The sequence below is a fragment of the Alosa alosa genome, chromosome 16 (genome assembly GCF_017589495.1).
Source record: "Alosa alosa isolate M-15738 ecotype Scorff River chromosome 16, AALO_Geno_1.1, whole genome shotgun sequence".
In the NCBI taxonomy this organism is placed as follows: domain Eukaryota; kingdom Metazoa; phylum Chordata; class Actinopteri; order Clupeiformes; family Clupeidae; genus Alosa; species Alosa alosa.
Genome location: NC_063204.1, coordinates 20234796 through 20262180, shown reverse-complemented (window position 1 = coordinate 20262180; position 27385 = coordinate 20234796). Strand labels below are relative to the sequence as shown.

Sequence of the window (27385 nt, the reverse complement as noted above, 5' to 3'; positions counted from 1 at the left end):
AATTATACTAAAATTGTATCAAGTAAACCCACTTCTTAGGCCTAATTTTTTTTTAAATTCAACTGTAGCCTAATCCAAAGGTGTTGTTGTGGTCTCCCTTGTTTGAGATGTAAACTTCTGGGAATGACGTTGGACAGAAATGCAGTCTGGGTATTGTAGTTAATAAGTACTCTTTAGTTGCTTTGGTCGTAATTATCTTCAACCGAACCAAACCACAACTCCCAGAATATAGTACCATTTAAAGCGTCTTTTCTGTTACTATAGCAACTGCCTCTTGCCACAAACATAAACTAGATGACTTATTTGGTAATTTTGCGGCTAGTTGCCATCATTGAAAAATAGGAAAATAACATTCATGCACATAAACATTGCTCTACTGGTGTCTAATGGCTTAAATACTTATCTGTGTTTAAACCATGGTGTCCGATGATTGTTGCTGCTTGAAATTATTATGATTACCTATTTGATGACTAGCGAGTAGTTTTATAATAATGATCCTTTTTACAAAAAGGGTTTATTTCCATATTTAAAGTTTATATCCAATTGAACTCCGCCCTCTTCCTCGCTACATTCACGATGACGTCGTAAACCAGAGACAAGCGACGTGTAGTTTTCACGTGCTACATGCGGTAAGTGTAGATGCTAGGAAATTTTGTTCAGCTTTACGTTACAGTACAAGGCTACACCTCAGTTCACTAGTGATGATGCAAAGAAACAGAAATCTACAATTGCTTGCTATGAATCACCCTAATGGCATTACATAACTATACATTTACATCTTGGTAAAACTGTATGAACTGGTGGTAACGTTAACCTACGCTAGCACATGCTATCAGAAGTAGCAGAATTGAAGCAGTGAAGTGAATATTTTCAGCGATGCTCACATGCTGTCCAGACAATAGTCTAGACAGCTGAAACCATGAAATGTAGACATCAGCATTTTATGTCAGCCAGTAATGTCTTGGAAATGCTTGAGTCTTAAAATTTTGTCGTGTTTGCCTTGGTGAAACTCATAAAGTGCCTTGCCCTTTCTTCTGTCTTAGCGCCTCAACTACTCCTCTACAGCGACTTCCACGAAATTCATGCTATGAAGCTGGAGATATCTCGAGTTGTACAGGGATGTCGGTTGGGTGTGCTGACAGGACTAGGAAAGACAGGGGGGCATTCTCTTGAAACTCCCGGATGCTTGCTGTACACACGCTGCGGCTCAGTACCACACTTGACTCAAGACACCCTACACACTCTGACCAATCTGCCTGCTGTCACACAAGTGACCCTTGCCACTCTGTGAGTTGCTCACTCAAACACACATTATCTCCTCTCTCTCTCTCGCTCTCTCTCTCTCTCTCACACACAAACACACACACACTTATATTTATTAATTTAGTCAGTCATTGTATTCAAAATACAGTGCAGAGGAGACCTTATGTAGGAATAAATACTGCATCAATCATTACTCTTATTAGAGGATGAGAGTGCAGACGTTTAGTACTAGTCAAAGTGATGTGGAAGAAGAAGGGGGTAGAGGAGGGAAGAGTGGGAAGTGCATGTTATAGGTTGTTAAAAGTGTTTGGAGGAGAGCTTCTTGAAGTTAGAGGGGGTGGCCCCTACTCTGATGGCATTTGGCAGGTCGCTCCACGATTGGGGGACTACTGATGGAAATAGTTTGGATTGCTGTGTATTTGGGGCGCCAGTGCTAGATGATGTTCCTTGGAGGTGCGCAGCGGCCGAGGGGGTAACATAAGTCTTTATGAGAGCATTTAAGTAGGTGGGGGCAAGCAAGCATTAGTGACTTGAATTTGATGCGCGGGGCTATGAACAACGGGGTATCGTTTGCCCTTTTCAGTTGATTGAAAACCAGACATGTCACCGTGTTTTGGACCTTCAGTATTGATTTACTGGACAAGCCAGAAGTCCAGTGAGGAGGGCATTGCAGTAGTCAAGGCAAAAGAGAACCATAGTCTTAACTAGGAGCTGGGTTATGTGTTGGGTTAGGTATTGATTTTTCTTACATGAATAGAGTGAAGCAACATGGTCAGTAGGGCTGTCACTTTACGTTCGAAAATCGATTGCACAATCGATTGGACCAACCAACACAAGTTTCGAAAACTAAAATAGGGAATCGATTTTAACCAAATATGTACACTATTAATTTTAAACGAATTAAACAAATGAAAAAGATAGATGTAACAAAACTCAGGAACAAGCAGAAAAATAACAAATAAACCGGGCGCAGTAAGCATTGGCGAAGCTAAAAGAAAATTCCCACCAATTTTAATGCGACCGAAACAGCTTTTTCAATCGGCTGCTGTGCTGCTGGTTTTGCCAAAAAAATTGAGGACAACGCGATCAACCTGTGCGACATGAGAGATAATGAGTGATAGGCCCTAATAACTTGAGGAGTTGGGTGATTCTCACGAAATCAGACTCATGAGGTGGCATTAAGGATTGTGATGAACAGATAACTGCTATCAATTTGGGAAACACTGGTTTATAAACATCTCATCATAGGCTATATTGGAAGTGATTAAAAGAAGACATTGTGATATTTTTAAATTATGTATTTTTACAATTTAATGTGAAATTCTCAGTACCGCAACGCGTCCATTACTGAATCTCGGCTCTTCAACTACATAATTTTAATATTTAAAAGAAATAAATAATAAAAAACTTAAATGTATCTCATAAGGTAAATTGTTACATTCAATAAAAAGTTATTGCTTGGAATTCACTGGTAAAAGAAAAGAAAATATTTAGAAAAAGAACTTTGGTCACACCCAATATTCTCAGCCTCCGCAACAATTTTCAAGCACCATTTAAGACCACAAGGAACAGACAAAAAACAGCCATTTTGAGAGGGGGGACACCTTTTACTGTAACACCCAAGATGGCTACCAGGTAAGCACCTCATTTTATATCTCTCCAGATAAATGTTAAAAACTTGGTTGTCAGCGAGCATACACAACTTTTTCTTTCTCATTACCGAAACAGCAAGTTTTCAATGTTTAAAAAATGAAAATTTTATTGTGTTTTGGGAATTTTTAAGGTTTTTAAAGTCTAAATACAAAAAGCTAGCAAAAGTTTAGCCTAGCATCATGGTGGCCCCAGAGAGGCCCCAGAAGGTCAAGGTCACTCAGGCTCCGCAACAGCTTTCTCATACACCGCAACAATTAAAAGCCTGTTGCGGTGGAGAGATTCACTGTTGCGGTAATGAGAAATTAATGTTTTAAGTGACATGAACTTATATTATTTATTTATTATTTATTTATATTATTTATTTATTATTATTTATATTATTTATTACTCATTATTTATTTACTTATTATTTATTTATTAATTTACTTGATATATAGCATAGTATATAGTATATTGTATATTATAGTATCTATGTCATAGTTTATTTATGTATTTATTTATTTACAAAAATATTTATTTATGTATTTATTTATATATAAAATATTTATTTATTTATATACACACACACGTATATATCATCAATACTTATTAACAGTTTTTTTTTTATCTTATTCGGAAATTATATGGGTGCCGCTGTGGTCCTTTGTAATTGAGCACTGACCTGCTATATAAATCCGTTTATTATATGAATTTTCATCATTTCATGTCATTGCATTGTATCATGTCATTTTGAGATAAGTTTAATATACATTGCATAATAGAATGTGTGGTTCAATGTAACAATTCTATGATATGGCTATCCATATAAGCTGTCTTTGTAAATAGTAAAGTAATATTTTTACCTTTTACATTTTAAAATCAACTGTAATATGCAATGTCATTTAATTTCCTAACAGACAGGAATCTGTTCTGAATAAAAAGGCATCCGCAAAGGCTAGGCTGGCTAAGTTCAGAGAGAAAATCTACAGCAATCCTGAGCTACTTGAGGAGTACAGATGGAAAGAGAGAGAGAGGTTCGGGGTGACAGGGAGATAATAGGGACACACACACACACACACAGGTTGAGACAGACTGTGAAAGACAGGCGTGTACATGAGGCTGAGGCAGATGTGCATGCGCTCACACATGGACACACAATGAAGTCCAAATATAAATAACAATGGTTGTGCACAAAACTTTCATTTGTGTAATGACTGTTCAGTAACACAAATCTTGGGTTCTTCTTTCAGGTATCACAAACGTAAGGAGAGTGGTAAAGTGAAGACTGTCAAGGACCTTACTTAAAAAGAGAGCATGAGAAAAAAAAAACTCAAGTGGAGACAATATTCAGCTTAAAAGCTACAAGAACAAAAAACAAACCCAATGTGTTCTCAATCTCACTCCAGATTCTTCTGTGAGTGAATTATGATTCTTCAGCAATAGCTGAAGTAAATAAGCCAACACCTGAGGATCACATTATCAATACAAGACGATGTACCAACACCACCACTGCAGTCATCAACCCCAAAGAGAAGCACAATCAGAAAGAAATCAAAAGTTGTCAACAGATTGAGGACCAAACTGAGACAGGCAGAAGAGGAATTGAAAAAAAACAGAAAAGAAATGCAGAATCTCAACAAGAAATTTAGGAGACTTCAAGCTCGAAGGGTGACTGTGACCAAGCAGATTGCCACGACCGCAAAAAACAAAAAAGTCAGGCAGCAGAAAGGTGGCATTTCGCTCAACAGCAAGAGGAAAGGCCTGTTGAAAATGGTACATTCTTTCCTCCATAGGGATGATGTATCCACTGTGGTCAACGGAAAATCTGGGGAGATCCGGGAGGAGAGGAGTGATCCATAGGAAAAGGCACTTGTGTGACACAATGGCTAACCTGCACAAGAAGTTTTGTGGTGAAAACCTGCATCAAAATGTGTCTAAGGCGATTTCTTTAAGCTTAGACCGTTTTTGGATTGTCAGGCCAAAAGTTGCTGACAGGGATACATGTGCATGCAAGCTGCATGAAAATTTCCATTTCAAAATAAAAAAGTTACACCAGCTTGGAGTTTTGGAATCATCTTGCGCAGGTGATGTCGTACAGTCAGTTGTGTGCAACACCAACAACATTGACTGTATGTACAATCGTTGTGAGGCCTGCAAAGACAGAGTGATTCCAACAGCACTTGATGTGGAGAACAAGGGCAACATAATCACCTGGCAGGAGTGGGTGACCAGGTCTATCACAGTGGAGAGGACTGGGAAAGCTGCAACCAGGGAGAAAGAAGTGAAGAACACCGCACTTGAAACCCGAAGTACTTCCATTGAGAGGTTGGTAGCTCTTACCACGGAACATCTCCCCAACTTTGCCGCACATATCTTCAACATCAGGCACCAGTTTTCCGCTCTCAAGACGATGAAGCATAGCATCCATGATGATGATGTGATGGTCCATATCGATTACAGCGAAAATTGGAGCTGCAAGTATGCGCGGGAAGTGAAGGATACCCATTTCGGAGGTGGGAACCAGCAGGTAACCCTCCACACTGGTGTGTTCTACAACAGTAAAGGCAGGGTGGAAGCCTTTGCATCAGTGTCTGCCAGCCTCCAGCACAATGCAACAGCAACATGGGCCCACCTGGAACCTGTTTTGAGGTACATCCGCCAACAACACCCCAATGTATGCAACATACATTTTGTTTCTGATGGCCCAACATCCCAATACAGAAACAGAAATTCGTTCTACTTGGCCTCCACTGTACCATTCCTCCATGGATTTAAATACGTGACATGGAACTTCACAGAGGCTGCCTCATGGAAAAGGAGCCCCAGATGGCGTGGGGGCAGCCTTAAAAAACCTGGCAGACCGAATAGTGGCATACGGCCAAAGCATCCCAGATGCAGATACTCTGTTTCAGCAGCTGACCCTGAACTCCTCGGTAACTCTATTCCAGGTGTGTGTGTGTGTGTAACTATGTTCTAGGCTATATTGCACATTGTAGATTGTTTGGTTGAACACCATTTCAATCTTCTGTGAAATGCCTGTGACTTAAGAAACTGATAATGAAGTTTACTGTGACTTTGACAGGTGTCTGAGGACAAAATTAAAGAGAGGGGTGAATTGCTTCCTCCACACCTTAAGCCAGTCCCAGGGACAATGAAAATCCACCAAGTAGGTCAAAATTAATATATTTAAGTGCTCACATAACAAGTCACACTAGCCACATACTGTAAGTTAGTACATTCAAGATATCATTATGTTGCCATCCTAATCACATTTCCATAAATTAGTAAATCAGTAGATAAATTACTAAAACTGTTTTTGTTAATCTACACAACAGCTGATGTCCACCACTCCTGGGGTAGTTCACACGAGGGAAGTGTCATGTTTCTGTCAGAAAAATTGTGAGTGCTTCTCTCCATCACGCCATGCATTTTATGGAGGAAGACGACGTTTCCACAAAGCCACCAGAGGCTTCCATAGAGGTTGGCCAGTGGGTCCTTGTGGAATCTGGCCTTGAGATCTGTTCCGGTGTAGTTACACAGGTAAAAAAAATATTTCAAGGCATTACTTTCAAGTGAAACTACATTGTCAGGCTTGTTTAGTCGCCAAGTTTCAAATGAGTGCTGGAGAGGCAAGTTGATGGCACTCTCTTAAAATTATTCTTTCTAAAATACAGATTGCAGATGACCAGTATGAGGTGGACACTATGAACTGCGCTTGGGAAAAACCGATTTTATGTGCCATCAAGTTTTCTGGGGAAAGGTGTGGTACTACCGCCACGACATCAAAGACCAAATTCCCAGCCTCTGCCAGTCACTTCCTCTGCGAGGCATTTTTTTGTTTTGCCTGATATTTGGGCTAAACACAAGCTGCGACCTGATGCATATTGTGATGTATGAGATGAGATGAGCACAATGAGATGTTGTAATGATCATTTTGTATGTAAACATTCCATTTCGATTTATATCTACATTGATGTGTATTGTTTTCATGAATTTAATGTTTCACAGTTGTGTAATGAGATGTATTGATTATATTGTATTTAAACATTCCTTTTCCATTTATGTCTACATTCATGCTTATATTTTTAATGAATTTATGTCTGAGGTACTGAGGTACAGTATGCTGGAATGTGTTTTATTAAAATACACAGTTCAAAATGGGATATTTTCATTCTTTCTGAGAATAATTTTCAACAGAAAATGCCACATTTACTTCTCCATACAAAACTCTAAAGGTAAATCTCAAGAATTTGTTATATATTCCCAGCATTCACACTCTGTGTTTGTTGTGTAAAGTGTTATGGTGAATTAAGTAGGAATCTCATTACCGAAACTTTGATACTCATTTCCGAAACACCTTTCTCTTTACCGCAACACAGGTTTTTTTTACTTATTATTTTGCTGTTGTAAAACAAATTCTAGTTTATAATGGTATTTGGATAAATTGTATTTCTTCATTTGTCATCTGTACTAAATAAGTAATTATACATTTGAATTTTCAGTTAAATATCCTGAAAAAACAGGACATGAATCATGGGAAAAATGGGAAACGTATAAATATAATATTTTCTGGGCTATATACACATATGGGCACAACTGTTAATAATATCTATTAAAAAACTAAAATAGTTGTAACTTTTAAACCATATCTATTCTATGTTATCATGTTATGTGCTGAGAATTTATGTGCTCTGACTGACTAAAATGCTCCAAAATGTACAGAAAAAAAAAATGAATATATATATATATTTAAGTGTTTTAAGAAGTTTAGACCCTAATCTTGCATAACAAAAAGAAAAATTGTATTCAAATGCCATTTTAAAATTTTCAAGTGTGAACCGTTTTAAATCTGTTTTTCATGAGAATCGCCCCATTGTGCGTCTTCAAGCGCCCCCTTTACGTTCGTCCTAATGCCTGTTAGTTGTTCGTGGATTGTCCTATATTTGGTCTTGAAAATTAAAACGTCTTTAGACATGAAAAATCGATTTTACAATCGATTCAATGAACAATTATGTCTCAAGAATCGAACAGGATTTTTTCACAAAAGTGACCGCCCTAATGGTCAGAGAAGGTTTGCTGGTTATCAGTCATGACACATGTTTCTTGCAACCTTGTAAGGAGCAAGAGAGGAGTCACTTATACTTTGGAGGAGATCTGTTGGAATAGAGTCCAGAGGGATTGTAGTAGAACAGCTGCATGTCAGGAGTTTAGACACCTCCCTGTTAGTGAGAGGGGTGAATGAAGGAAATGTGTCATACACCTGGGAAGACTGAGGGTATGGAGTAGGACTGCTGCTTGGTTTCTTGTGGCACCCTTAGCCTGGGGAGGCAGGTTGTGACTGCACGGTTCAGAGAACTGACTACATAGCTGCTAGGTTGTCAGTGAAGAATGAAGGCTCACGGCTGTGAACTTGGTAGCTGTGGAAAAGGGTTGTTAACAACACTCCTCATATTGTCAGTCCATCTAGTGTCACTCAATTATTGTTTTTCTTCCAAACACACAAAAGAAATATATGTATGCTTAATGTGTTTATTTTAATTTGTTTGTGCTTAATGTGTTTTCGGTGTCCCGCAGGGCAGAACATCAGGAGGTGCTGGAGGAATTTAAAGAAGGACTACAGAAGTTTGCGGGTGAGCATTGTGCTCCATGGTACTGCTCTCATCTCACATTCTCATTAGTTGTCCTGAAAAACAACAGCCAGTTTCATACTACTGAAACAAAAGTATCACACCTTTTTGCTTTTGTGTCAGCCATCGTGTTGAGGCAATGTTGATTGTTGAGTTTCACTCCTTACCTTCCTGACTCTTGAATGCAGTGCTGGCACGATACCAAAATTATGATTTAGATATGATAACTTGCTTAAGTATCTAGATACCAATACTGAAAAGATACTACAGCAAAAAACATAAACATCAGTTATCGCTTAGGTCTACAGATTACGGAAAATTCTTTTTTAATAGACAACAAATTTGGCTTTTAATAAAACACCAATCCTAAACTATCAATCCAAAAAAATGGGGTATTTTGACCTTGGCGATACCCTTCTAATATCGGTGCTTTTAGTTCAATATGGCTTATATGTGTCTCCAGCTTTATGAGTGGAACTTGGTGGAGATATTTCAAATTTAATCCTTAAAACAGGTCATACAGGTCATATGGTTGAGTGATTTGTCCCAGATCAGGGCCAGATTGGCATCAGTCATCTCCAGTCCTGTCTCAGAGATGCTCACATTCACACGCTTCCCTCATTTACTTTCACCAGGTAGCACATCCTGCTCACTCTACACAATGAACAGCTCTGCTTTCCCCTGTCGCCATCCTTGTTCATTATTCTTTTACCACTCACTCCCTCACTCACTTACACCCATCCATGCCATAGTGGCTACAAATGCTAAGAGCAGAGTAATTGACTTGAAAATGTATAGCCTAGCTTTTGAGTTAACCAAGATAGTTAACCATATTGAAAAGGAAACACTTTGGGAAAGTTTCATGGATATGCTATGCACAAGACTGATAAGTTGGAGATTTTCAAATGCAACTGTAGGGGGAAATGGTTAAAAGCACAAGAGAATTGAAAACATTCTGGATCCACACATATCTATCAAACAAAACCATGCATTTTAAATGAAAAATGTTCTTTGCCCACATATACTAACTAGAATTGTAGCATACATACTGCATTCTGTATGATGTTCTTTTGAAATTAGGTCGCACATGTAGGCTGCATGGCCTGCGAGCAGTTAAGTAGTTGAACTGAATTCATGCCTTGTTTACATGGCATTGCTTATATGCCCACCTCCTACACTTAATTACTCACATTGACATAAAGATAATGTTTTTGATTCTTGAGCTGGTTAGGAATAGGGTATTGTAAACGCCACATAGATTCATTTCCCTTTTATATTATACATAATTAATAAGATGGTAGTCTGTTTTTTTGTTCTGTCTGTTTTTGATCAAGACAATTGAGATCTATCGCAATGGTATAGTCTCTTGCTGTTTCTTGCTTTCAGCGGTCGCTGCTTGAAAGGGCAAACTGAGTGTGGTAAATGTATGTTTCATCAAATGCTACCTAGTCCATGTGATTAGGCGAGAGCAGAATAAAGAGGTGCACCCTGGCAGCACGAGGGAGAGAGGGGTAGATTGCCGAGCGAATCACTGAACCATTTCTAGCCCTCAGCAAACAAGCTGAAGACTAGAAACATAATTAAAGTCACAAGTGTGGAGGAGCCCTTTTTTGAGTATTGCTGCAGGCAGCCATGGATTTCAGCAATGAGTTAAAGCCTTACAAATAAAAATTCCCATCTCCTCACTAGATAGTCTTTAGCAAAGGTTGTAACCTTTTGTTTGCATACACTGATGTTTTCGACTACAACAATTGCAGTTTCAGAAACTAAATGTCAGGTCTTTGAAAAACATGCGGGATGCATGAAGAGAAGACCTTAATGCCCTTCATTTTTCTGGCCCCAGGTCTCCATGACACAGTGGTGTACTGCTCTCTCCATGACCCAGCCTCGCCCAACCCTCCAGGTTACATCACCAATAAGGTCAGAGGTGAAGCCATTCACACCTCTAGCAGGGTTATGCAAAATTCAAATTGCAATTTTGCTTCCTGTTTGCTACCTCTATTGAAATGCAAATGAAACAATTGAATTGAAATTTAAGAGCCAGTTTCAATTGAATTCTTGAATTTTGCACAACCCTGGCCACGAGATGTGTGTTTGTAATTAAATAATATAATAAATTAATAAATCACAAACAAGTTAATTAGTTGATTGAGCTCAACAGCCAGTCAAACGTCACTCCACCATTCGGTTTCCCTAAGCAACGTGTTGATTGGCTGAATTGTTTAGGGCTCCGTCTGAGCCATGAGATTTGTTTTCCCATTAACGATGCATGAACAGCAACATATAAGCTATGTGCAATATTATTACTGGTAATATGCATCTGATCGCTCTGCACAATAATATAGAAACAATGTTAATTGGCACCACAAAAACTGAAGCAGAAAAGTTTGCAAAACCCAGAATGTTTACTGCCAAAACATTTGTCCATGATTGTACAAGTTGAGTGCACACATTGAACACGGCTAAGAACTGGCCTTCTTAGACACCTTAGGTCATAGATACGGTTTGATGTCTGAATGTTTTTTTGTTTATTTTATTTGATAGGGACAATGCTCATTAATCAACAGACAAGTTACTTGCTGTAAACAAGCCAGAGTTAGCTACAAATGCTAGTTTCCATCTGTTGTCCCTAGCCAGATCTTAAAGGCACCCTAAAATGCAAAAGTTGATAAGAAATACAGTAGCAAAAAAAATCCAACAGCAATTTTAAAAAATATGAGCATACCCTCAAATAGACACAGATATTGCTCACCTGACCTAACACTCCACTTAATTACAGTACAAAGTACGAATACAGTATAAATACAGAAAAAAGAAAAAGGCAATAAAAGAAACGTGTGTTCATGGACTTAAGTATTTGGTGTATGGTTACAACACCAAATGTGGTTTGCAGACGGTGTCTGTGTGGGGGAGCGGCGGTCGGATCGAGCTGACCGTGCAGCGCTACATGGCTCTCCAGGCGGCCATCCAGCCAGACTGGTACCAGAGCATGGCCGACGGAGAGACAGGCCAGGAGAACACCACGCGCAAGAGGGTGCGCAAGGCAGTGGACCGAACCCTCAGCCATCTGGACGAGTGTCTCGTCCTTCACCAGAAAACACAGGTACACTGTATGCACCCCCCCACACACACACACACAGAAAATATATGCAAAATATATAGAGTATTGTTTTAAACCTGTGTCTTTTATATCTATTTGTGGAGGCTCGTTGCATCAGTCTTGTGTATTTTGTTTTGAAATTGTGTGGTGTGTTCTGCATGCAATGCTTACATTATAATATGGTGGACAAAGGACAAAGCACTTTAACTTACAGCTGTACAATTGTGGACAAGTAAATTGGAGTTTTGTTTTTTCCCTCCTAGAGGTAGACATTTGACCACTCATTTCCATAACATTTACATATAATCATTTTCCATATGCATTTAAGCTAAACTTGTTGTTTAGCTATACATTTCAGTACTTTTTCTTGTTGACAGAGGAACCTAACCTTTGACCCTGGCATAGCTGTAGCTATTCAGATGCAGATATAATAACGTCTACTTACGTCTATACGCTACACCCACAGCCTTCTAAACATTTGTCCTCTCTCTCTCTCTTGGTTCAAAAGTGCTTGCATGGCAGATACAGAGTGTTTGACACATGTTTGTCAGAGAGTTGAGAGCAATTTTCTGTAGCCCCCTGCTGTGGGGAACACCACATGCTGGAGGGCTTTGAGGATCATCTTCAGTACTGGTGTCAGTACAGTGCTGAAGATGCACACAGCTCCTCTTAGATCTACAACTTTACGCGCATAGTGGCGCGTCTTTGTATTGTATGGAAAATGTCTGTGTTCGCTGACTGATGTGCCCCTGAGTGATGTCTGTTGGTTTCTATTTCAGGCGCTGACGGAGGCTGAGATCTTCGGGGTGGTGGAAGGGGGCGACGTGCAGGAGGAACGTCTGCGGTCGGCGCGCGAGACAGCCAAACGGCCGGTCGCCGGCTTCGTTCTGGATGGTTTCCAGTCGGGCGCCATGGGGACCAAGCTACGGAACCAGCTGATCGCCGCAACGATGGCTGAGCTACCTCAAGACAAACCCAGGTGAATCCCTGCAACACATCCTCGCTGTAACACACACACACACACACACACACACACACACACACACACACACACACTTGAATGGTCCTCTCCACTCTTTTATACTGTCTCGCACATTCACATGCAAATATGCACAGATTGCGCTCTCCAATTTCGCCTTCCACTTTCTTTCTCCTGATCTCCTGCTGCCCATCCACGCGGTCGTCTCTTGGACCTCCCAGACACACACACGTGCACACACACACACTCGCTATCCCACCCTGTCTCTCTCTCCAGCTCTCCATCTCACACACACACATACACACACGCAAAGGCAATCCCAGGTGCGCTTTCTCTCTCCCACTCTCTGCTGGAGATTGAGAAGCTGTCTCCCTCGTGCCTTCATCACCCATGGCTGATTATACGCCCGCGACTCCCAGGAACCATGGCAACATGCTCACGATTCCTCACGGGAGTCATGGCAACTAACTAAGCTCCTGGTCCATGTTTGGGAGACACTAGGCCTTTTCACACAGAGATCACGCTAAATTTGCGGGAAGAGGGGACGTCTTTTTGCCGTCTTTTTGTGTCTGAAAGTGAGGTGAAAATTTGCCGGCCTGCTGATCTGTTCACATGATGCGGCATTTTGGGGAGCCAGGAGGCAGGATCAGCTATAGTAAATTAAATTGTGACGTGCAACAGGGGGCGTGTAGAGTGATAGTCGTAGTAGGCCTTATGTGCGTGGGCCTTTAGATACAGCAGGTGTGTGATTTCAAAAACCATGGCGGGAGAACCGACTGCACTTTGGTCAGCTTGCATTTGCTTTGCTGTTGCTGTTAGAATGTTAAATTCTTGCAATAGATGTCTTCAGACAATAAAACGTAATTTGGAAGGGAAATTGAAGAGAAGAGTTGCCCCTTGCGTTGGCCATACAATGTACTGTGCATACAATTTATTCATGAAATAATTCAATATTACAACAATTAAAATAGCTTGTGTACTGTCTTAATTGAAACATGCTTCGCGCACAAATGATAGCCTAGGGCAAAGAGAATGGACATCTCAACATAAGGATACATTAGAAGATGATGATTAGTGTAAACTTTGTCACACGACGTAATAAACAGTTCTTTAAAAACGCAACGTTCCATTCAGTCATAAATCATTCAAGCTTAGGCCAGGCCTAGTGCTCGCCATGAAAAGAAAAACAGCAGCTTAATATTTTTCAGGTGTTTAACAGTAGGCCTAGGGCACTGTTAGCAGTTATGTCAAGGCAGTGAGATTATTAGGCATTGCATCCTGTCACCAACATCGCAGTTCGGGTTGATAAGATTCAGTTAACGCGAGTATGGATCGCCTCAAAGTTTGGGACAACCAAACAGCAGTGTAGGCAAAGCAAATCCTAATTGTTAGGTTACCATAGCTGTCTTTTCTCTAGGCCTGGGCCTATCGGAAATCGCGACATAAGCTCATTGGTTTCTGTTTTCTTTTCTTTCTTGTTCGCGTGTTGGGTAGTGAAGCGATAATGCATTTAAAGCAGTAGGCCTACATCATGTGAGCCAGAGCCGATATGGCCAGAACTGCTGCTCTGTAAAGGTATTTCTGTCCCACCCAAATTTGCTGAACTACTTGCGAAGTAGCCTATTCATCACAGACATCACATGTATCACACGAAAGAGCTTTTTCTCAGCCTTTAAACGATGTTAGTTGTTGTGGTAAACGGTTCGCGAGAAAAGTAACTTTAATTTAATCATATTTTTTGCGCCCGTCTCCCTACCCATTCATCTTGGTGGAATACTTCGCGAACTTTCCCTCAACACATGACAAACCATATATCAGAATAAACAGCAGACCTTACCGAACATAAAGGTGTAGCCTAAAGCACAGTTCCCCTGCACAGTTAGCCATTCCAGAGTAATCCGGTTTTAAATTTGCAGCAATGTCTTTATGCATGTCTCCAACTTTGCGGTTCCTAATGTGTTTAAATTGTTCAATAAGTCTACATGATTTTACAGGCCAAATACAAAATAAATGTTACAAATATCGCCTAGATATCTGTAAGCATTACAATCAGAGGATATACATATAGGGCAGACAGACGCTCATGAGTTCATGCAATTGTTTTATCGCTGGATTTTAGGATAGCCTATTATGGATTGCATACCAAGCTACAGTCAACTCTAGCAGGCATTGAATGACTGGAGACTTTGTAAATTTATAGATTGACATAATGTGCTGTCTCTGCTATTGCTGCTTTTGATCAGTTAGATTTATTTGCAATCTCCTGTGGTGGGCTGGACATAGCATTGAAATGCCCGCCCAGATTCCCCTTTCCGCCTTGACCCATTCACACTGGTGGCGGAACGAAAAAACTCGGCAAAATGTCAAGGGGGCTTGGTAGTAAATTTGGCGAGACACTTTGACCCGCCGTTCCGCCTCGGTCTATGTGAAAGGCACAGTCGTTCCGCGATTCTGGTACATAAAATCGCGGCAATTTTGCCAGTGTGAAAGGGCCTACTGGGATGTGGAAAAAGATCAGGAGAAGTAGATGGAGAGGTCGTCTTGGAATTTGGGTGAATTTCCACTTTGACTCCTTGTGAGCTAATAATAATAAAGCTTTATTTGTATAGCACCTTTCATACACAGAATGCAGCTCAAAGTGCTTTACATTTGAAGGATGTAACACAGTAATAGTCAGTCAGTCATTATCAATCACTTTTCTTTGCTGTTTATGTTATACCCAGCAACATATCAAAAAATATAGAAAATGACGCCATAAGACTGGCAGCCTTAACCCTTACCCCCACAAGCACACATATATGGCAACTGTGGCAAGGAAAACTCCCATATCCAGGAAGAAACCTTGAGCAGAACCTGACTTAATAGGGGAGCCCATCTGCTTCTGGCTGGCTGCGCCTCCAATAGTAGCAGATGTAGAATAATCTGAAAAATGTAGTCTACAGGATAAGATGAGTTAACTAAAAGCTTTCCTGTACAGGTATGTTTTCAGATCTTTTTAAAAATATTTACTGAACTCGCCTGCTTGATGTACAGAGGCAGGGTGTTCCATAGTTTTTGGGGCATAATGGATAAACGCAGCTTCTCCACTTTGTTTGTGGAGCACTTTGGGTACATTAAAAGATTAGAATTGGATGATCTAAGTTTCCTTTGTGGTTGATAAGATATTAAAAGCTCAGATATATATGAAGGTGCTATGCCATTCAGAGCTTTGTAAGTAATTAACATAACCTTAAAATCAATTCTATAGGAAATAGGGAGCCAGTGCAGTTCAGCCAACACAGGGGTGATGTGTTCTCTCTTCTAATGAGGCGTATATTTCCTAACTCCACACTCAGCCCCAGCTTCCCATATAGGGATAGCCATCATCTTATTGAGATCGCCTCAGGGGCAAAAAGAATCCACACAGGCTTGGTTGAGTGGCGAGCAGAGGTGGGGGTGGGGTTTGGGTGCCTATTTTTTTTTTTCCCTAGAAAAGCTTCTAGTAATTCTGTAGGAGGGCCATTGGGCATCATTAGTAGGAGACAGTTCTTGAGCTGATCAGGAACCAGTTCACGTCATCAGAAATTGAAGCGGCAATGCAGTGATGCCCAAAAGGCTCAAGGTTAGAGAGAGAGAGAGAGAGAAATATTTGTCACCCCTAGCTAATAATAATAACCCTGCTTTTGTTGTTGTGCATATTGTAAGTGTGCACACTTTATAATTGCCTGCTTGAGCTGCAAACCATGTCTGGAGTAAAACTTCAGAGGACACTTATGTGGGGCCCGAGCTTATTAGGGACACTTTGAGCTGGTGTGCTCGGTTTTCATAATTTTGTTGTGTGCTTGTGGTTTTTTTCTAGGCTTTGTTGCTCGTCCCAAAAGAAAAACACTCTTTAATAATGTTTCAGAATTGTGTGCATAAAAGCATGTATAATTCCCTGTGCTAGACCATCATAGTTTCAGAATATTTTTCTCGAAAGTGAACTGAACTGAAGCGTTATTTAATTCATCATGAACATTTTGGATTGCCTTGGTGGACCCGTTTGCCAGGATTTCATTTTCATAACAAACTTGTAGAGCCAGGCACATTTCCAGCAAGAAAGCAAAAGCAGCAAGCAGGCATAAAAGAAGAAAAAAAAAAGGGTAAACACTTGAGCTTAGGTTTCTAGTTTTTTTTTTTACTTGTTGCCATAACTCTCGACAGGACTGTTGTGTGGTTCGTATGAGCAGCAAGAGAGATGTCATATAACACAAAACTGGCAAATCCCTGTCTTTTCCAGCAAGTTTGAATCTCCCCACTAATAATATTCAGTACTGCTCAGGACTGCTCTTTGTAGACAGAGGCTGTATGGGGAGAGGGGGAGAGCCTCAAGTCTCTGCAGTAGAAATCGAATTTAGAGCACTACAGGTTGTCACCTAATTACTAACCTCATTCCGTGCCACGTGATTCTTGTAGAGCCAGGCACATTCCCAGCAGGAAGCATAAGGCTCAGGGTGAATGGATCTACTGACAGGAAGTTATGGCAGCCAGTCAGTACCAAGATAGTTATAAGGAAATATTGCAGGGACATTTTCCTGAAAAATAAATAAATAAATGGTGTCAGTGTTGCTGTTTGGCAATAAAATATGATCCCTAGCCCCTCTATGAGATCTAACCTCTATGTTGCTCCATGGAAGAAGCAGATGATTTATGAGTTGGTCTATCGTCATGGCACATGTTGAAGACTTTTCCTTTTTCTGGCCATTGCTCAAGATTAATGACATTTTTTTTTTGCCTGACTTGCCGTTTGCTAGGCCAAGTCTAGCAAAGTCTTAGTCTGTACGTCTGTGAAATTGCATGTTAACTTCAGTGAAAACACCTAGATAGGTGATACAGCTGTGCACATTTCCTCTCACAAATCACCAGTGCAATAATGAGAGCATTGAACAGCATTATGGGCCTGATGAAGGCAGCACACCTACCTTCATCGCTGGGCCATGTTTGGTCAGATACATGTGACCGGCATGGCCAAGTGACTGGTCGTGTCCTCATATTGGGGTGAGGCAGCTGCCCAGTGCCCCAACTTCCTTCCCCCCCTCTCAATGCTTCAGTGAGGTGCCTTTCCAAGCACACTTGGCAAAAGTGTGTCAAGGTCTGCAGTCAGCAGCAGTTCTGAGTCACAAGAAGGGAGGAGAAGGGCATCTGATATGTCTCTTAGGAGAGAGAGAGAGACAAGAGACAGAGAGAGAGAGAGTGTGAATATGACTGTGAGTGAAACAGAGAGAGAGAGAGAGAGGGAGAGGGAGATAGAGATAGAGATAGACACACACACACAGACAGAGAGAGAGAGAGATATGGCACCATATCTGGCCTGAGAGTCCACACTCTATTGCTGTCCAGGCTAAAGGCTGAATGGGGGCATGTCTCTGAGTCTCTCAGTGTCTTAGCATCAACACTTACCATTGATCCCGTGAGGGAAATTTGGTCTCTGCATTTATCCCAATCCGTGAATTAGTGAAACACACACAGCACACAGTGTACACACAGTGAGGTGAAGCACAAACTAATCCCGGCGCAGTGAGCTGCCTGCATCAACAGCGGCGCTCAGGGAGCAGTGAGGGGTTAGGTGCCTTGCTCAAGGGCACTTCAGCCGTGCCTACTGGTCGGGGTTCGAACCGGCAACCCTCCGGTTACAGGTCCGAAGTGCTAACCAGTAGGCCACGGCTGCCCCAATCTGGGCCACATTCGTTCCTGGGACTGTCAACTGCGGTGTCTGCTGTGACTGGGCAGGAGCCAACTGAACCAGATTGACACATCGTCTGAGAATATCCGCCGCTCTGTAGCTGAGAGCGACATCAGAGATTATAGGAAATGCTTTATTTCAGGGCAAACAATGTAAAGTTGCATCAGCGTTTCCTCATTAGGCAGCCAACCAACGCATTTCGCCAAATTCACGCCTCCTTAAAGCTTCTTGTTAAAATATGAGTAAGCCGTCAAGTTGACAACCTTGTCGTGTCTGTGTATCACAGGGTGCTTGGCGGTTTGGCTAGCGGAGGCTTGTGGATTCCTTTCACGTGGTTTGATTTAATGACAATGAGTGAGACATGCCAACGATGCCAGATGAAGTATAGGAGGAAAATGAGGCTGCTGACGTAGTCTGATGATTGACGCTAAAATGGTGTTATAATTAGTGCATGGAAACAAAGTAGAGAGAAAGTCGATCATTTGTGAGGCATTTGTCATGCCAGGCCTTAAAAATGAAATCCTCAGGGTCCTTTTTTTGTGGACAAAATTGTGTTTGTACATTTCCAAATATTTTGGCTTTGAAGGAAATGGGCTCATGTTGCGCCAGCTCTGTTTGGAAACTGGCACTTAAATTGAGCTCTTCAGTGAGTTTGCTTGGCACTGAATTAGGCTGGTATGGCTAAATGGTTTATTGTAATGTGAATGTGGATGTGTGTGGTGTTGTCTGTTTGCGTTTGTGGTTTTGTACAATTATTTCATCTTTATGTTTATCTGTGTGTGAGTGTATATCTTGTATTAGTATGTGTGATTTGGTGTGTGGTCTTACTTTGTGTGTGTGTGTATTTGTGTGTGAACATGTTTATAGTTTGTGTGTGAATATGTTCATAGTTTGCGTGTGTGTATGTGTGTGTATTTGTGTGTGAATAATATGTTTATAGTTTGTGTGTGTATTTGTGTGTGAATATGTTCATAGTTTGCGTGTGTGTGTGTTGCGTCTAGGCTACTGCAGGGTGTGGGCTGTCCTGATGAGGTCCTTGACTGTGTAGAGGCTGGAGTCGACCTGTTTGAGAGCTTCTTCCCTTACCAGGTGGCGGAGCGAGGCTGTGCCCTGTGCTTCGACTTCGACATTGAGCCCGACTTGGAGAGAGCAGGTACCAGGACCCCTACAGGTGTGCTACAGTCAGCCATCCAACTCCTCTCATGCAGACACACAAGCTAATACACTGGTTAATGTTTCGAGCAATACATGCAACAGTTGTTGAGCAGTGTTCTTGACCAGTGTTGTTCGGGCACTTGCCCCTGCCCCCACATTGCACAACAAATTATCATCTGGAGAACTTTAAAGGTGGAACTCTGTGTGGAATTTCTCTGGGAATACTGAAGGTAGGGGTGAGCTACCTTGTATATTGTGTATAGTTTGGTCCTTGGTTAAAATATAATCTACGGTTTTTCGCACAAACGTGTCTGCTAATAAATGTAAATATAAACATAAACATAAACAATTCCTGACTGCACCTTTAACCCGGCAAATTATCATGATCATCCAATCAAAACACATGGAGCCGGTCATGTGATTTCCTGGCAACATTGCTCAGAAGAGGCTCTATGTCACCTTAACACATATTACCGATTGTTTGATAGTAGCGTAACCTGGAACTGAAGTGCCCCAGAAGCCTGGCAGACACTGTGCTGTGGTAACTCGCACTACACGTTTCAGTCAGTTGTGATTGAACTTCTCACACTACAAGACTGTTGACAAACATATCTGTTTGTTTAAAATCTAGTTTGGATCAGCCTGGAACTTGAACTTGATCGTTGAACGTCGTCTTCTAACTGGGAGAATAAGTCTGTTCAAACTGCATGATGAATTGGATGGGAATTCTGCCTGATTCTTAAATTTGTCTGGTCCGACTGAATCAGGGCTAAAATCGGACCAAAATCGCATACAGCGTATGTTAATGCAGTGATAGTCAATTACATTTAGGAGTACTGGAGTATAATGTATCTAAGATAGAAAATCACATATTAGAAGTGAAGTCTGATTTGCCTCCAACAGAAGTTTTATGAATGGTTAGTATAAGTATATACAGCGGGGAAAATAAGTATTGAACACGTCAACATTTTTTTCAGTAAGGATACATCCAATGAGGCTATTTGCATGAAATTTTCATCAGACATTAGTATTAACTCAGATAATCCACCTATGTAAAAAAATCCAAACATTAAAGTCCATAAATTGAGTTATGTGTAATAAAGTGGAATGACACAGGAAAAAAGTATTTAACACGCTTGCTGAAATGTCTTAAATACTTTGGGGAAGAGCCTTTATTTGAAATGACAGCTTCAAGGCATTTCCTGTATGACGAAACTAATCGGTCGCAGTATTACGGTATGATTTTGGCCCATTTTTTTAAACAGATAGTCTTTTAATATTGAAGATTCTAGGGGTCCCTCCTGTGAATCCTGATCTTTAGTTAACTTCCTAAACTATTCAATTGGATTGAAGTCAGGGCCTTGATTTCCTTTCTCTGAGTTTCCTTTGCTGAATGCTTTGGATCATTGTCTTGCTGGAAGGTCTAGCCATGTCTCATCCTCATCATCTTGGTGAATGGCAAGATTCTCCCGGAACAAAAGGGCTCCATTCATCATTCCTTCAACTGTAAGAAGTCCGCCAGTACCATGAGATGAAAAACAGCCCCACACCATGATACCACCACCTCCAAACCTCACTGTTGGTATGGTATTTTTAGGGTGATGCATAGTGCCATTTCTCCTCCAAATATGGTATGTAGTATGACATCCAAAAAGTTCAATTTTGCTCTCGCCTGACCAGAATACATTCTATCAGTATTTCATAGGCTTGTCCAAATGTTGAAAGCAAACTTCAACATTTGGTACCTGCTGCATCCAAGTCTTTCTGGAGCTTTCTCCAAGTGGTCCTTAGCTCTTGGGCTACTCTTCTGACAATCCTTCTGACTTCCTGGTTCGAAATCTTGCAAGGAGATCCTGTGCATGGCCGGTTAATGATGAAGTTTTGAAATGCATCTGTAACTAGTTCCATTGATATGTTTTGCAACAATAAGGTTGCAAAGGTCTTGCGAGAGCTCTTTGCTTTAACCCATCATGAAATGTTTCTTGTGTGACACCTTGGTAACGAAAAACCTTTTTATAGCCCATCAGTATGTACTAAGCCAGCTTATATTAATTTGAACAGATAGGAGGGATAATTACTCTCTAACTACTTATAGATTCCAGCTTGTTCCTTGCCATTCCTTGCCTTTGTGTACTGCTTTTTCTTAGCGTGTTCAATACTTTTTTCCTGTGCCATTCCACTTTTTTACTCATAACTCTACTTATGGATATTACTGATTGGATTTTTTAATATGTGTGGATTACCTAAGTTAATACTAATGTCTGGTGAAAATTTCATGCGAATAGCCTCACTGGAAGTATACTTACTGAAAAAAATGTTGACGTGTTCAATACTTATTTTCCCCGCTGTATACTCTTTTGATCCCGTGAGGGAAATTTGGTCTTCAGCCGTTCCTACTGGTTAGGGTTCGAACCGGCAACCCTCCGGTTACAAGTCCGAAGCGCTAACCAGTAGGCCACGTACGCCATGATTGCGTAAAATTGCGATGATGACCGCCAGTGCTTTTCTCTCTGGCAATCATGAGAGTTCTATTGATTTCCTACTGGAACTGCATACCGCCTTAAAGTTCAGCCAGAATATCTGCAATCAGTTGTTCAAGGTGCTTGCATTGAAAATGCTTTCCATGTCTGTCAAGCTTTGATAAGCGAATTGGTTGTGAGTGTGAAAAGCTGCATATCTTGAAATATATATATATATATATATATATATATATAAATATATATATATATATATATATATATTTTTATTTTTTTTTTTTTTTTTTTTTATTTTTTATATATAATAGTCTATGTTTTATAATACAACAACACCAACAGTAACAATGTAAATGGTGCAGATATATGAGCTGGGGCCATATGCATTAGATTCTGAGGAGTTCATGTGATGGCCCTTCATTCCTGTATACTATTACAAACACATTTAGTGGTTACTCTGTAGAGAGGATTATGGAGGAGCGAGAGCTGCAAATGATTGGTGTTATTCTGTCTTGGTTAGTAGAGGCAGCGTTTTTTGCAAGTGCTTACAATGGCCCACAGCAAACCATCCATCTTGCTATACAGAGTTTGTCTAACCTGCTTCTTCACTGATGGTAACTGCTTATGACAGGACAGCTTGAATGGTACATTGGTATATTATAGATGTGTCCCAGTTGATTTGTCCAGTGCTTAGATTTCCACAGAGTCGCATCAAGCCTCTTAGTCTGGTGACATTTTGCAGTGAAGCTTTTTTTGTGTGTGTGTCTTGTCGTTTCAGTGAAGATCCATGCATTAATCAAGAGTTAGTCGAAAGTCGGCCACTTGTTTAGCACTGGAAGGTGAAGTGACCGCAAGGATGCTGTGTGTTTTTGTGTGTGTGTGTGCGTGTGCGTGTGTGTGTGTGTTTTAGTAATTCTTGACTGTCAGAGGCTACGGGTTCACTCCCAGTGTGTCTGTGCTTAATGAGAAAAAGGCTTTTCAGTGTCTTCGTTAGGCGTACAGCTTTGAATGTGCTCAGGGTCAAATGAATAATTAGGTTCCTGGAAAACAAAAGCGCGGGACTCCATGTCTGAAATCAATTGCGGAGCCTCCCCAAGGCACCGTCAGACTAATTCTATTATTCCACCATCGTTGCCCTGACTGGCTAAATAAAATATGCAGGAAAGTAGATAGATAGATAGATACTTTATTGAAGTAACGCAACCGCAATCTCGCAGACGCAATCTCTAAAAAGTTTCTGACAGAAAAGTAATAAAGGGGGATAAAAAAAGAGGTCTGCAAATAGAAATTGATTTCATCTGTTATGGCGGTAGAAGGAGAGATCAGGGGGGAGGGGAGGTGCTGGACGCAACCGGTATCAAACAAAAACAAATTGATTGTGCATGAGGGTCTTGATGGGTTCAACCGTATTGAGAGGGTGATGGCCAGCCGTCACAATATCTAGGAGCAGGGCAGAGTGAGAGGCATCTATTACCTCTGGAGAACAAGGTGGAGTTGGTTGGGGGAGGTCAGGGGCGGGGAGGAATCCCTTCTCAGCCAATTAGAGAGCCCTGCTAGGAGACAGAGGCCATGGCCTCACCCCAATCTGCCATCCTCCATCCAGACTGCCCATGGTCACCTCTTCTTCTCTTTCTCTCTACCCCTCTCTTCAATCTATCTCTTTTACTCTGTTACTCTGACTGTGTGCATATCTACTACCTTCTCTCTCTCTCGCTCTCTTTTTTCCCCTGACATTACCCTTCTCAATCCTTCGGGTGCTTCTCAGTTCTCTATCTACCTTTCCTCTGTACATTTCCATGCCCCCACTACCTTCCTGGCTCTTTTCTTCACTCCTTTCCACCCTCCAACAATGTCATCTGTGTGTCTCTCTCTCTCTCTCTCTCTCTCTCTCTCTCTCTCTCTCTTTCTCTCTCTCCACCTCTCTCTTTCTCTATCTCTCAGTCTGTCTCCCTCTCCCTCTCTCCTCCTCCCTCTTTCTCATCACTTGGTCTCTTTCTATTCGTCTACCTCTCCAAATGCCTGGTTAATTTGGTATATTCTTCTGCTCACAGTTTCCAAGACTTAGACATGTAGAAATGCATAATGATGGCACACAGTTATCCTTGCAGTAAGACAGTGCACCCATCGGCCGTTGTTTCCACAAAAGGAATTTAACAAGGATCATTTTCATAGGAATCCTTTCTCATTCAAATCATTACACAGCACCTGATGACCTCGTATGTTTTCTGTAGCATTTCAGAAGATTTTACTAATTTAATGAACTGTTATACAATCCCTCTATTTAATTCTGCATCATCATCAAACAATGCACCATATAATTGTACTCTTGGCATTGCTGTTTATGACTCCTCATTTACAGTATACTATTTGCATTACAGGCTTTTGAATCTAATAGATATTCTGATTGCGTACTCAGCAAGTTGCAGGTGTTCTGCATTTGCGGAGCCTCCGTTGCCAAAAAATATGCTCTCTTTGGAAAAGAAAGGAAAGAAAATCTGTATTTGAAATAGAATAGAAAACCTGATGGTGTGCATTTGTGCGACGACACTGGTGCTGCGTCCCCCGTGTCCCTTCAGCCGTGAACATGACCATATGTGACCAAATGGCTCTTGGGAGGTGATTTATTGATTACATCCCTGTACAGAATGGGAGGCTTGATTTATCTGCCTGTCACAGGGCTAGGGAGTTCCAGCTGTCAATAGGCATCAGCAACGGGCTAAGCTGCCGGCACACCTGTTGTTGTGTTGAGTCAACACGGTCGTTCAGGAGTGCAGTAGTGTGCCACACATGGCCCAGATGACTTGTCATTACGGTCAGAACTGCCTTAATGGCTGCACACACACACACACACACACACATGCATGCACACACACGGACCTCTACAGACACATGCACATAAAGTACACACTCAAACACCCACATACCATCCCACTCTCACCTGAACCTCAAACACACTTCTATGCATACATGCACATACAACCCCCCCTCCCCAAACACACACACACATACACACAAATCAAACCACACCTACTGTATGCACACACTCACACGCACACCCCAACACATCACACTCCCACCCATCACCACACATGTATTCACACTGATGGACTCACTTCCATAAGTTGATATCACACATTTCATGTATCCCCCCCCACACACACACCTCCCATCTCTGTGTGCACCTGGTGAAAATTTGATGAGTGCGGGGAGCACAGTCAAGTAGACTCTGATTGGTTGCCGACGAGGTCACACTTTGGTCCATTGCAGTAGAGTGGACTGAGGACTCCCAAGGACGCGGCGAAATGTCAGCCCTAAATCAGGAAAGAAGGGGGCATAAATGGGACATTACCCTTACCCTTAAAACCACATATATATATATATATATATATATATATATATATATATATACACACACACACACAGAGGGAGCATTAGCAAGGAATAAAAATGGAATAACACTCTTTTGACAGATTACTGCACTGCCTCAAGGACGGAGACGGGGTGTGTGTGTGTGTGAGAGAGGGTGTGTGAGGGAGGGTGTGTGGGTGTGGGGGTGGGGGGGGTTCTGTATACTGACTTTTTCCCTATCGTTCACTTCCTCTTTTTTGGGGTGTGTGGGGTTAGTGCTTAACTCCGACAAGGAGAAAGTCATTACGGGAGAAGTGCCAAGAGAGAATGGTGACGGCAGCGGCGACGCTCGGGGGAAGATGACACGCTTTGAGATGGACCTGAGAGACAGCAGGTAATTTTTTGTCGCTGGGGAGGGTCAACCGCCGCTTCATTTCTATTCATTGATGCAATGGCTAGCACAGGGATGGCAACACCATCAACATCAACAGGCAGTCTGCAGTTTGCAGTCATTGAATGTCATTTCAGAGTCTAAATAAAGACGAAAAATGCTAAACATCTGAGGAATATACTTCAGTAAGACTCATCCATCACATCCAAAAAACAAAAACGCTTTTCTCTCTTGACCCCACAGGTACCGGGAAGACTTCCGTCCGCTTGTGTCCGGTTGCTCGTGCTACTGCTGCCGGAACCACCAGAGGGCGTATGTGCACCACCTGCTGGTGACCAATGAGCTGCTGGCTGGCGTGCTGCTCATGCTCCACAACACTGCCCACTACCTGGGCTTCTTCCAGGCGCTGCGCCGGGCACTGGCTCAGGACCGGCTCGCTGACTTCAAAAAGCAGGTGCTTCCATGTCACCAGGGACAGTAGGCCGGTGGCGGGGCCGGCACAACTTTCACAGGGACCTTGATCTTATCAGAGACTGTACTTTTATATATATGCTGTCTGTGTATATATACATAGCAGATGACCCAAAAGACACTTTCCACCTCTGCCAAAGACTTTCACCTGGGATCTTTATCATCAAACTTGTTTCAGTACATAGTGTGTGCCATTGTCAGCCGAAGCCTGTTTACATACAACATGGTTTGGTTTCACGGTCAAAACGAAGATGATGATGATGTCGCCATCAACTAATGTCTTTGAATACTGGGGAGCTTTGGAGACTGTGGGGAAGAAGGTTGGGATCATTAATGCACTCCTCATCATGTTTCCGTTCCATCTAAAGGCTACTAGGTTACACAGAGGCCCAGCTGGGGCCATAGGTTGGAAGCGTGCCCTCACCACCAAGCAGAGTAATTGTTATTTCACTACTCCCTGCACAAAGAATTACCAGCATCAGCTGTCTGCGACCTGCGGTATAATTTAGTCTTGTCCCATGCGTCGCAAAATAACATTTTCCCTCAGCAAACATATTTCATCTGTAAATGTCAATACCTGTGGTGGAGGCTACTCCCGTGCTTTCTTTTTTGTTTGCTAAATTAGCCCTCAGGCATTCTTATAAAGTCATTTTCCTCCATTGTGTTTTTAACTGCTGTGCGTTTTTTTTTTTTTTTTTAACACTTGACTACATTTCATTATAATTTTATGCGACCAATTATGGACCCTTATTAAAAATAGGTTTCTATCTATCTGTAGTCCAGTAGTCCACTGTCTTGTGTCTCTTGGTGAGTCTGGGTGGCAGCAGAGGGTCAGTGACACTGAAGCCAACATGTCAGCACCTGTCGAGGCTGCTTTTCCACCATCCCGAGCTGATAAGACCGGGCACTTTGGCATTCATTTGTACCATTATCTGCGGTGAAGAAACGGAATGGACATTTGAAAGGATCTTCTGTGAATGGGGCCTGAAATTGTGAGTGTCATAAAGCCACAATGGCCACTCCGTAGCAAGGCAGTGGACGTCTTTGTGACTTCTAATTTGTCCTGCTGTGCAAGAAGCTTCTCACAACTTTTAGTGGCAATGAGATGGACAATAACTCAGTATTTCAAGGATTTGTGAATCAAGGATTCGTGTGTGTGTGTCAGTGTTTCTGTGTGTGTGTGTGTGTGTGTGTGTGTGTGTGTGAATAATGATACTGCTAGTCTTTGTGTGTGTATATTAGAG

At 41.6% G+C, this 27385-nt stretch overlaps 1 protein-coding gene and 1 long non-coding RNA gene across 3 annotated transcripts; both read left to right on the top strand.

Annotated features, from left to right (window-relative positions):
- Positions 1 to 23: 23 nt before the first annotated feature.
- On the top strand, positions 24 to 26912 carry qtrt2 (queuine tRNA-ribosyltransferase accessory subunit 2). Of its 2 annotated transcripts, none has more exons than XM_048265747.1 (9): positions 24 to 629; positions 1044 to 1287; positions 8470 to 8525; positions 10366 to 10442; positions 11416 to 11625; positions 12402 to 12601; positions 19304 to 19455; positions 25556 to 25673; positions 25914 to 26912. In XM_048265747.1, the coding sequence occupies exons 2-9, from the start codon at positions 1088 to 1090 to the stop codon at positions 26149 to 26151; spliced, it is 1251 nt and encodes a 416-aa protein (XP_048121704.1). In that variant the 5' UTR covers positions 24 to 629; positions 1044 to 1087; the 3' UTR covers positions 26152 to 26912. The 2 variants fall into 2 exon arrangements, with proteins under 2 accessions (XP_048121704.1, XP_048121703.1); XM_048265746.1 differs by having other exon boundaries at positions 19304 to 19473.
- LOC125309081 lies at positions 5712 to 6321 on the top strand. The gene is made up of 3 exons (XR_007196070.1): positions 5712 to 5843; positions 5978 to 6061; positions 6231 to 6321. It is a non-coding gene; the product is annotated as an uncharacterized LOC125309081 (long non-coding RNA).
- Positions 26913 to 27385: the final 473 nt, after the last annotated feature.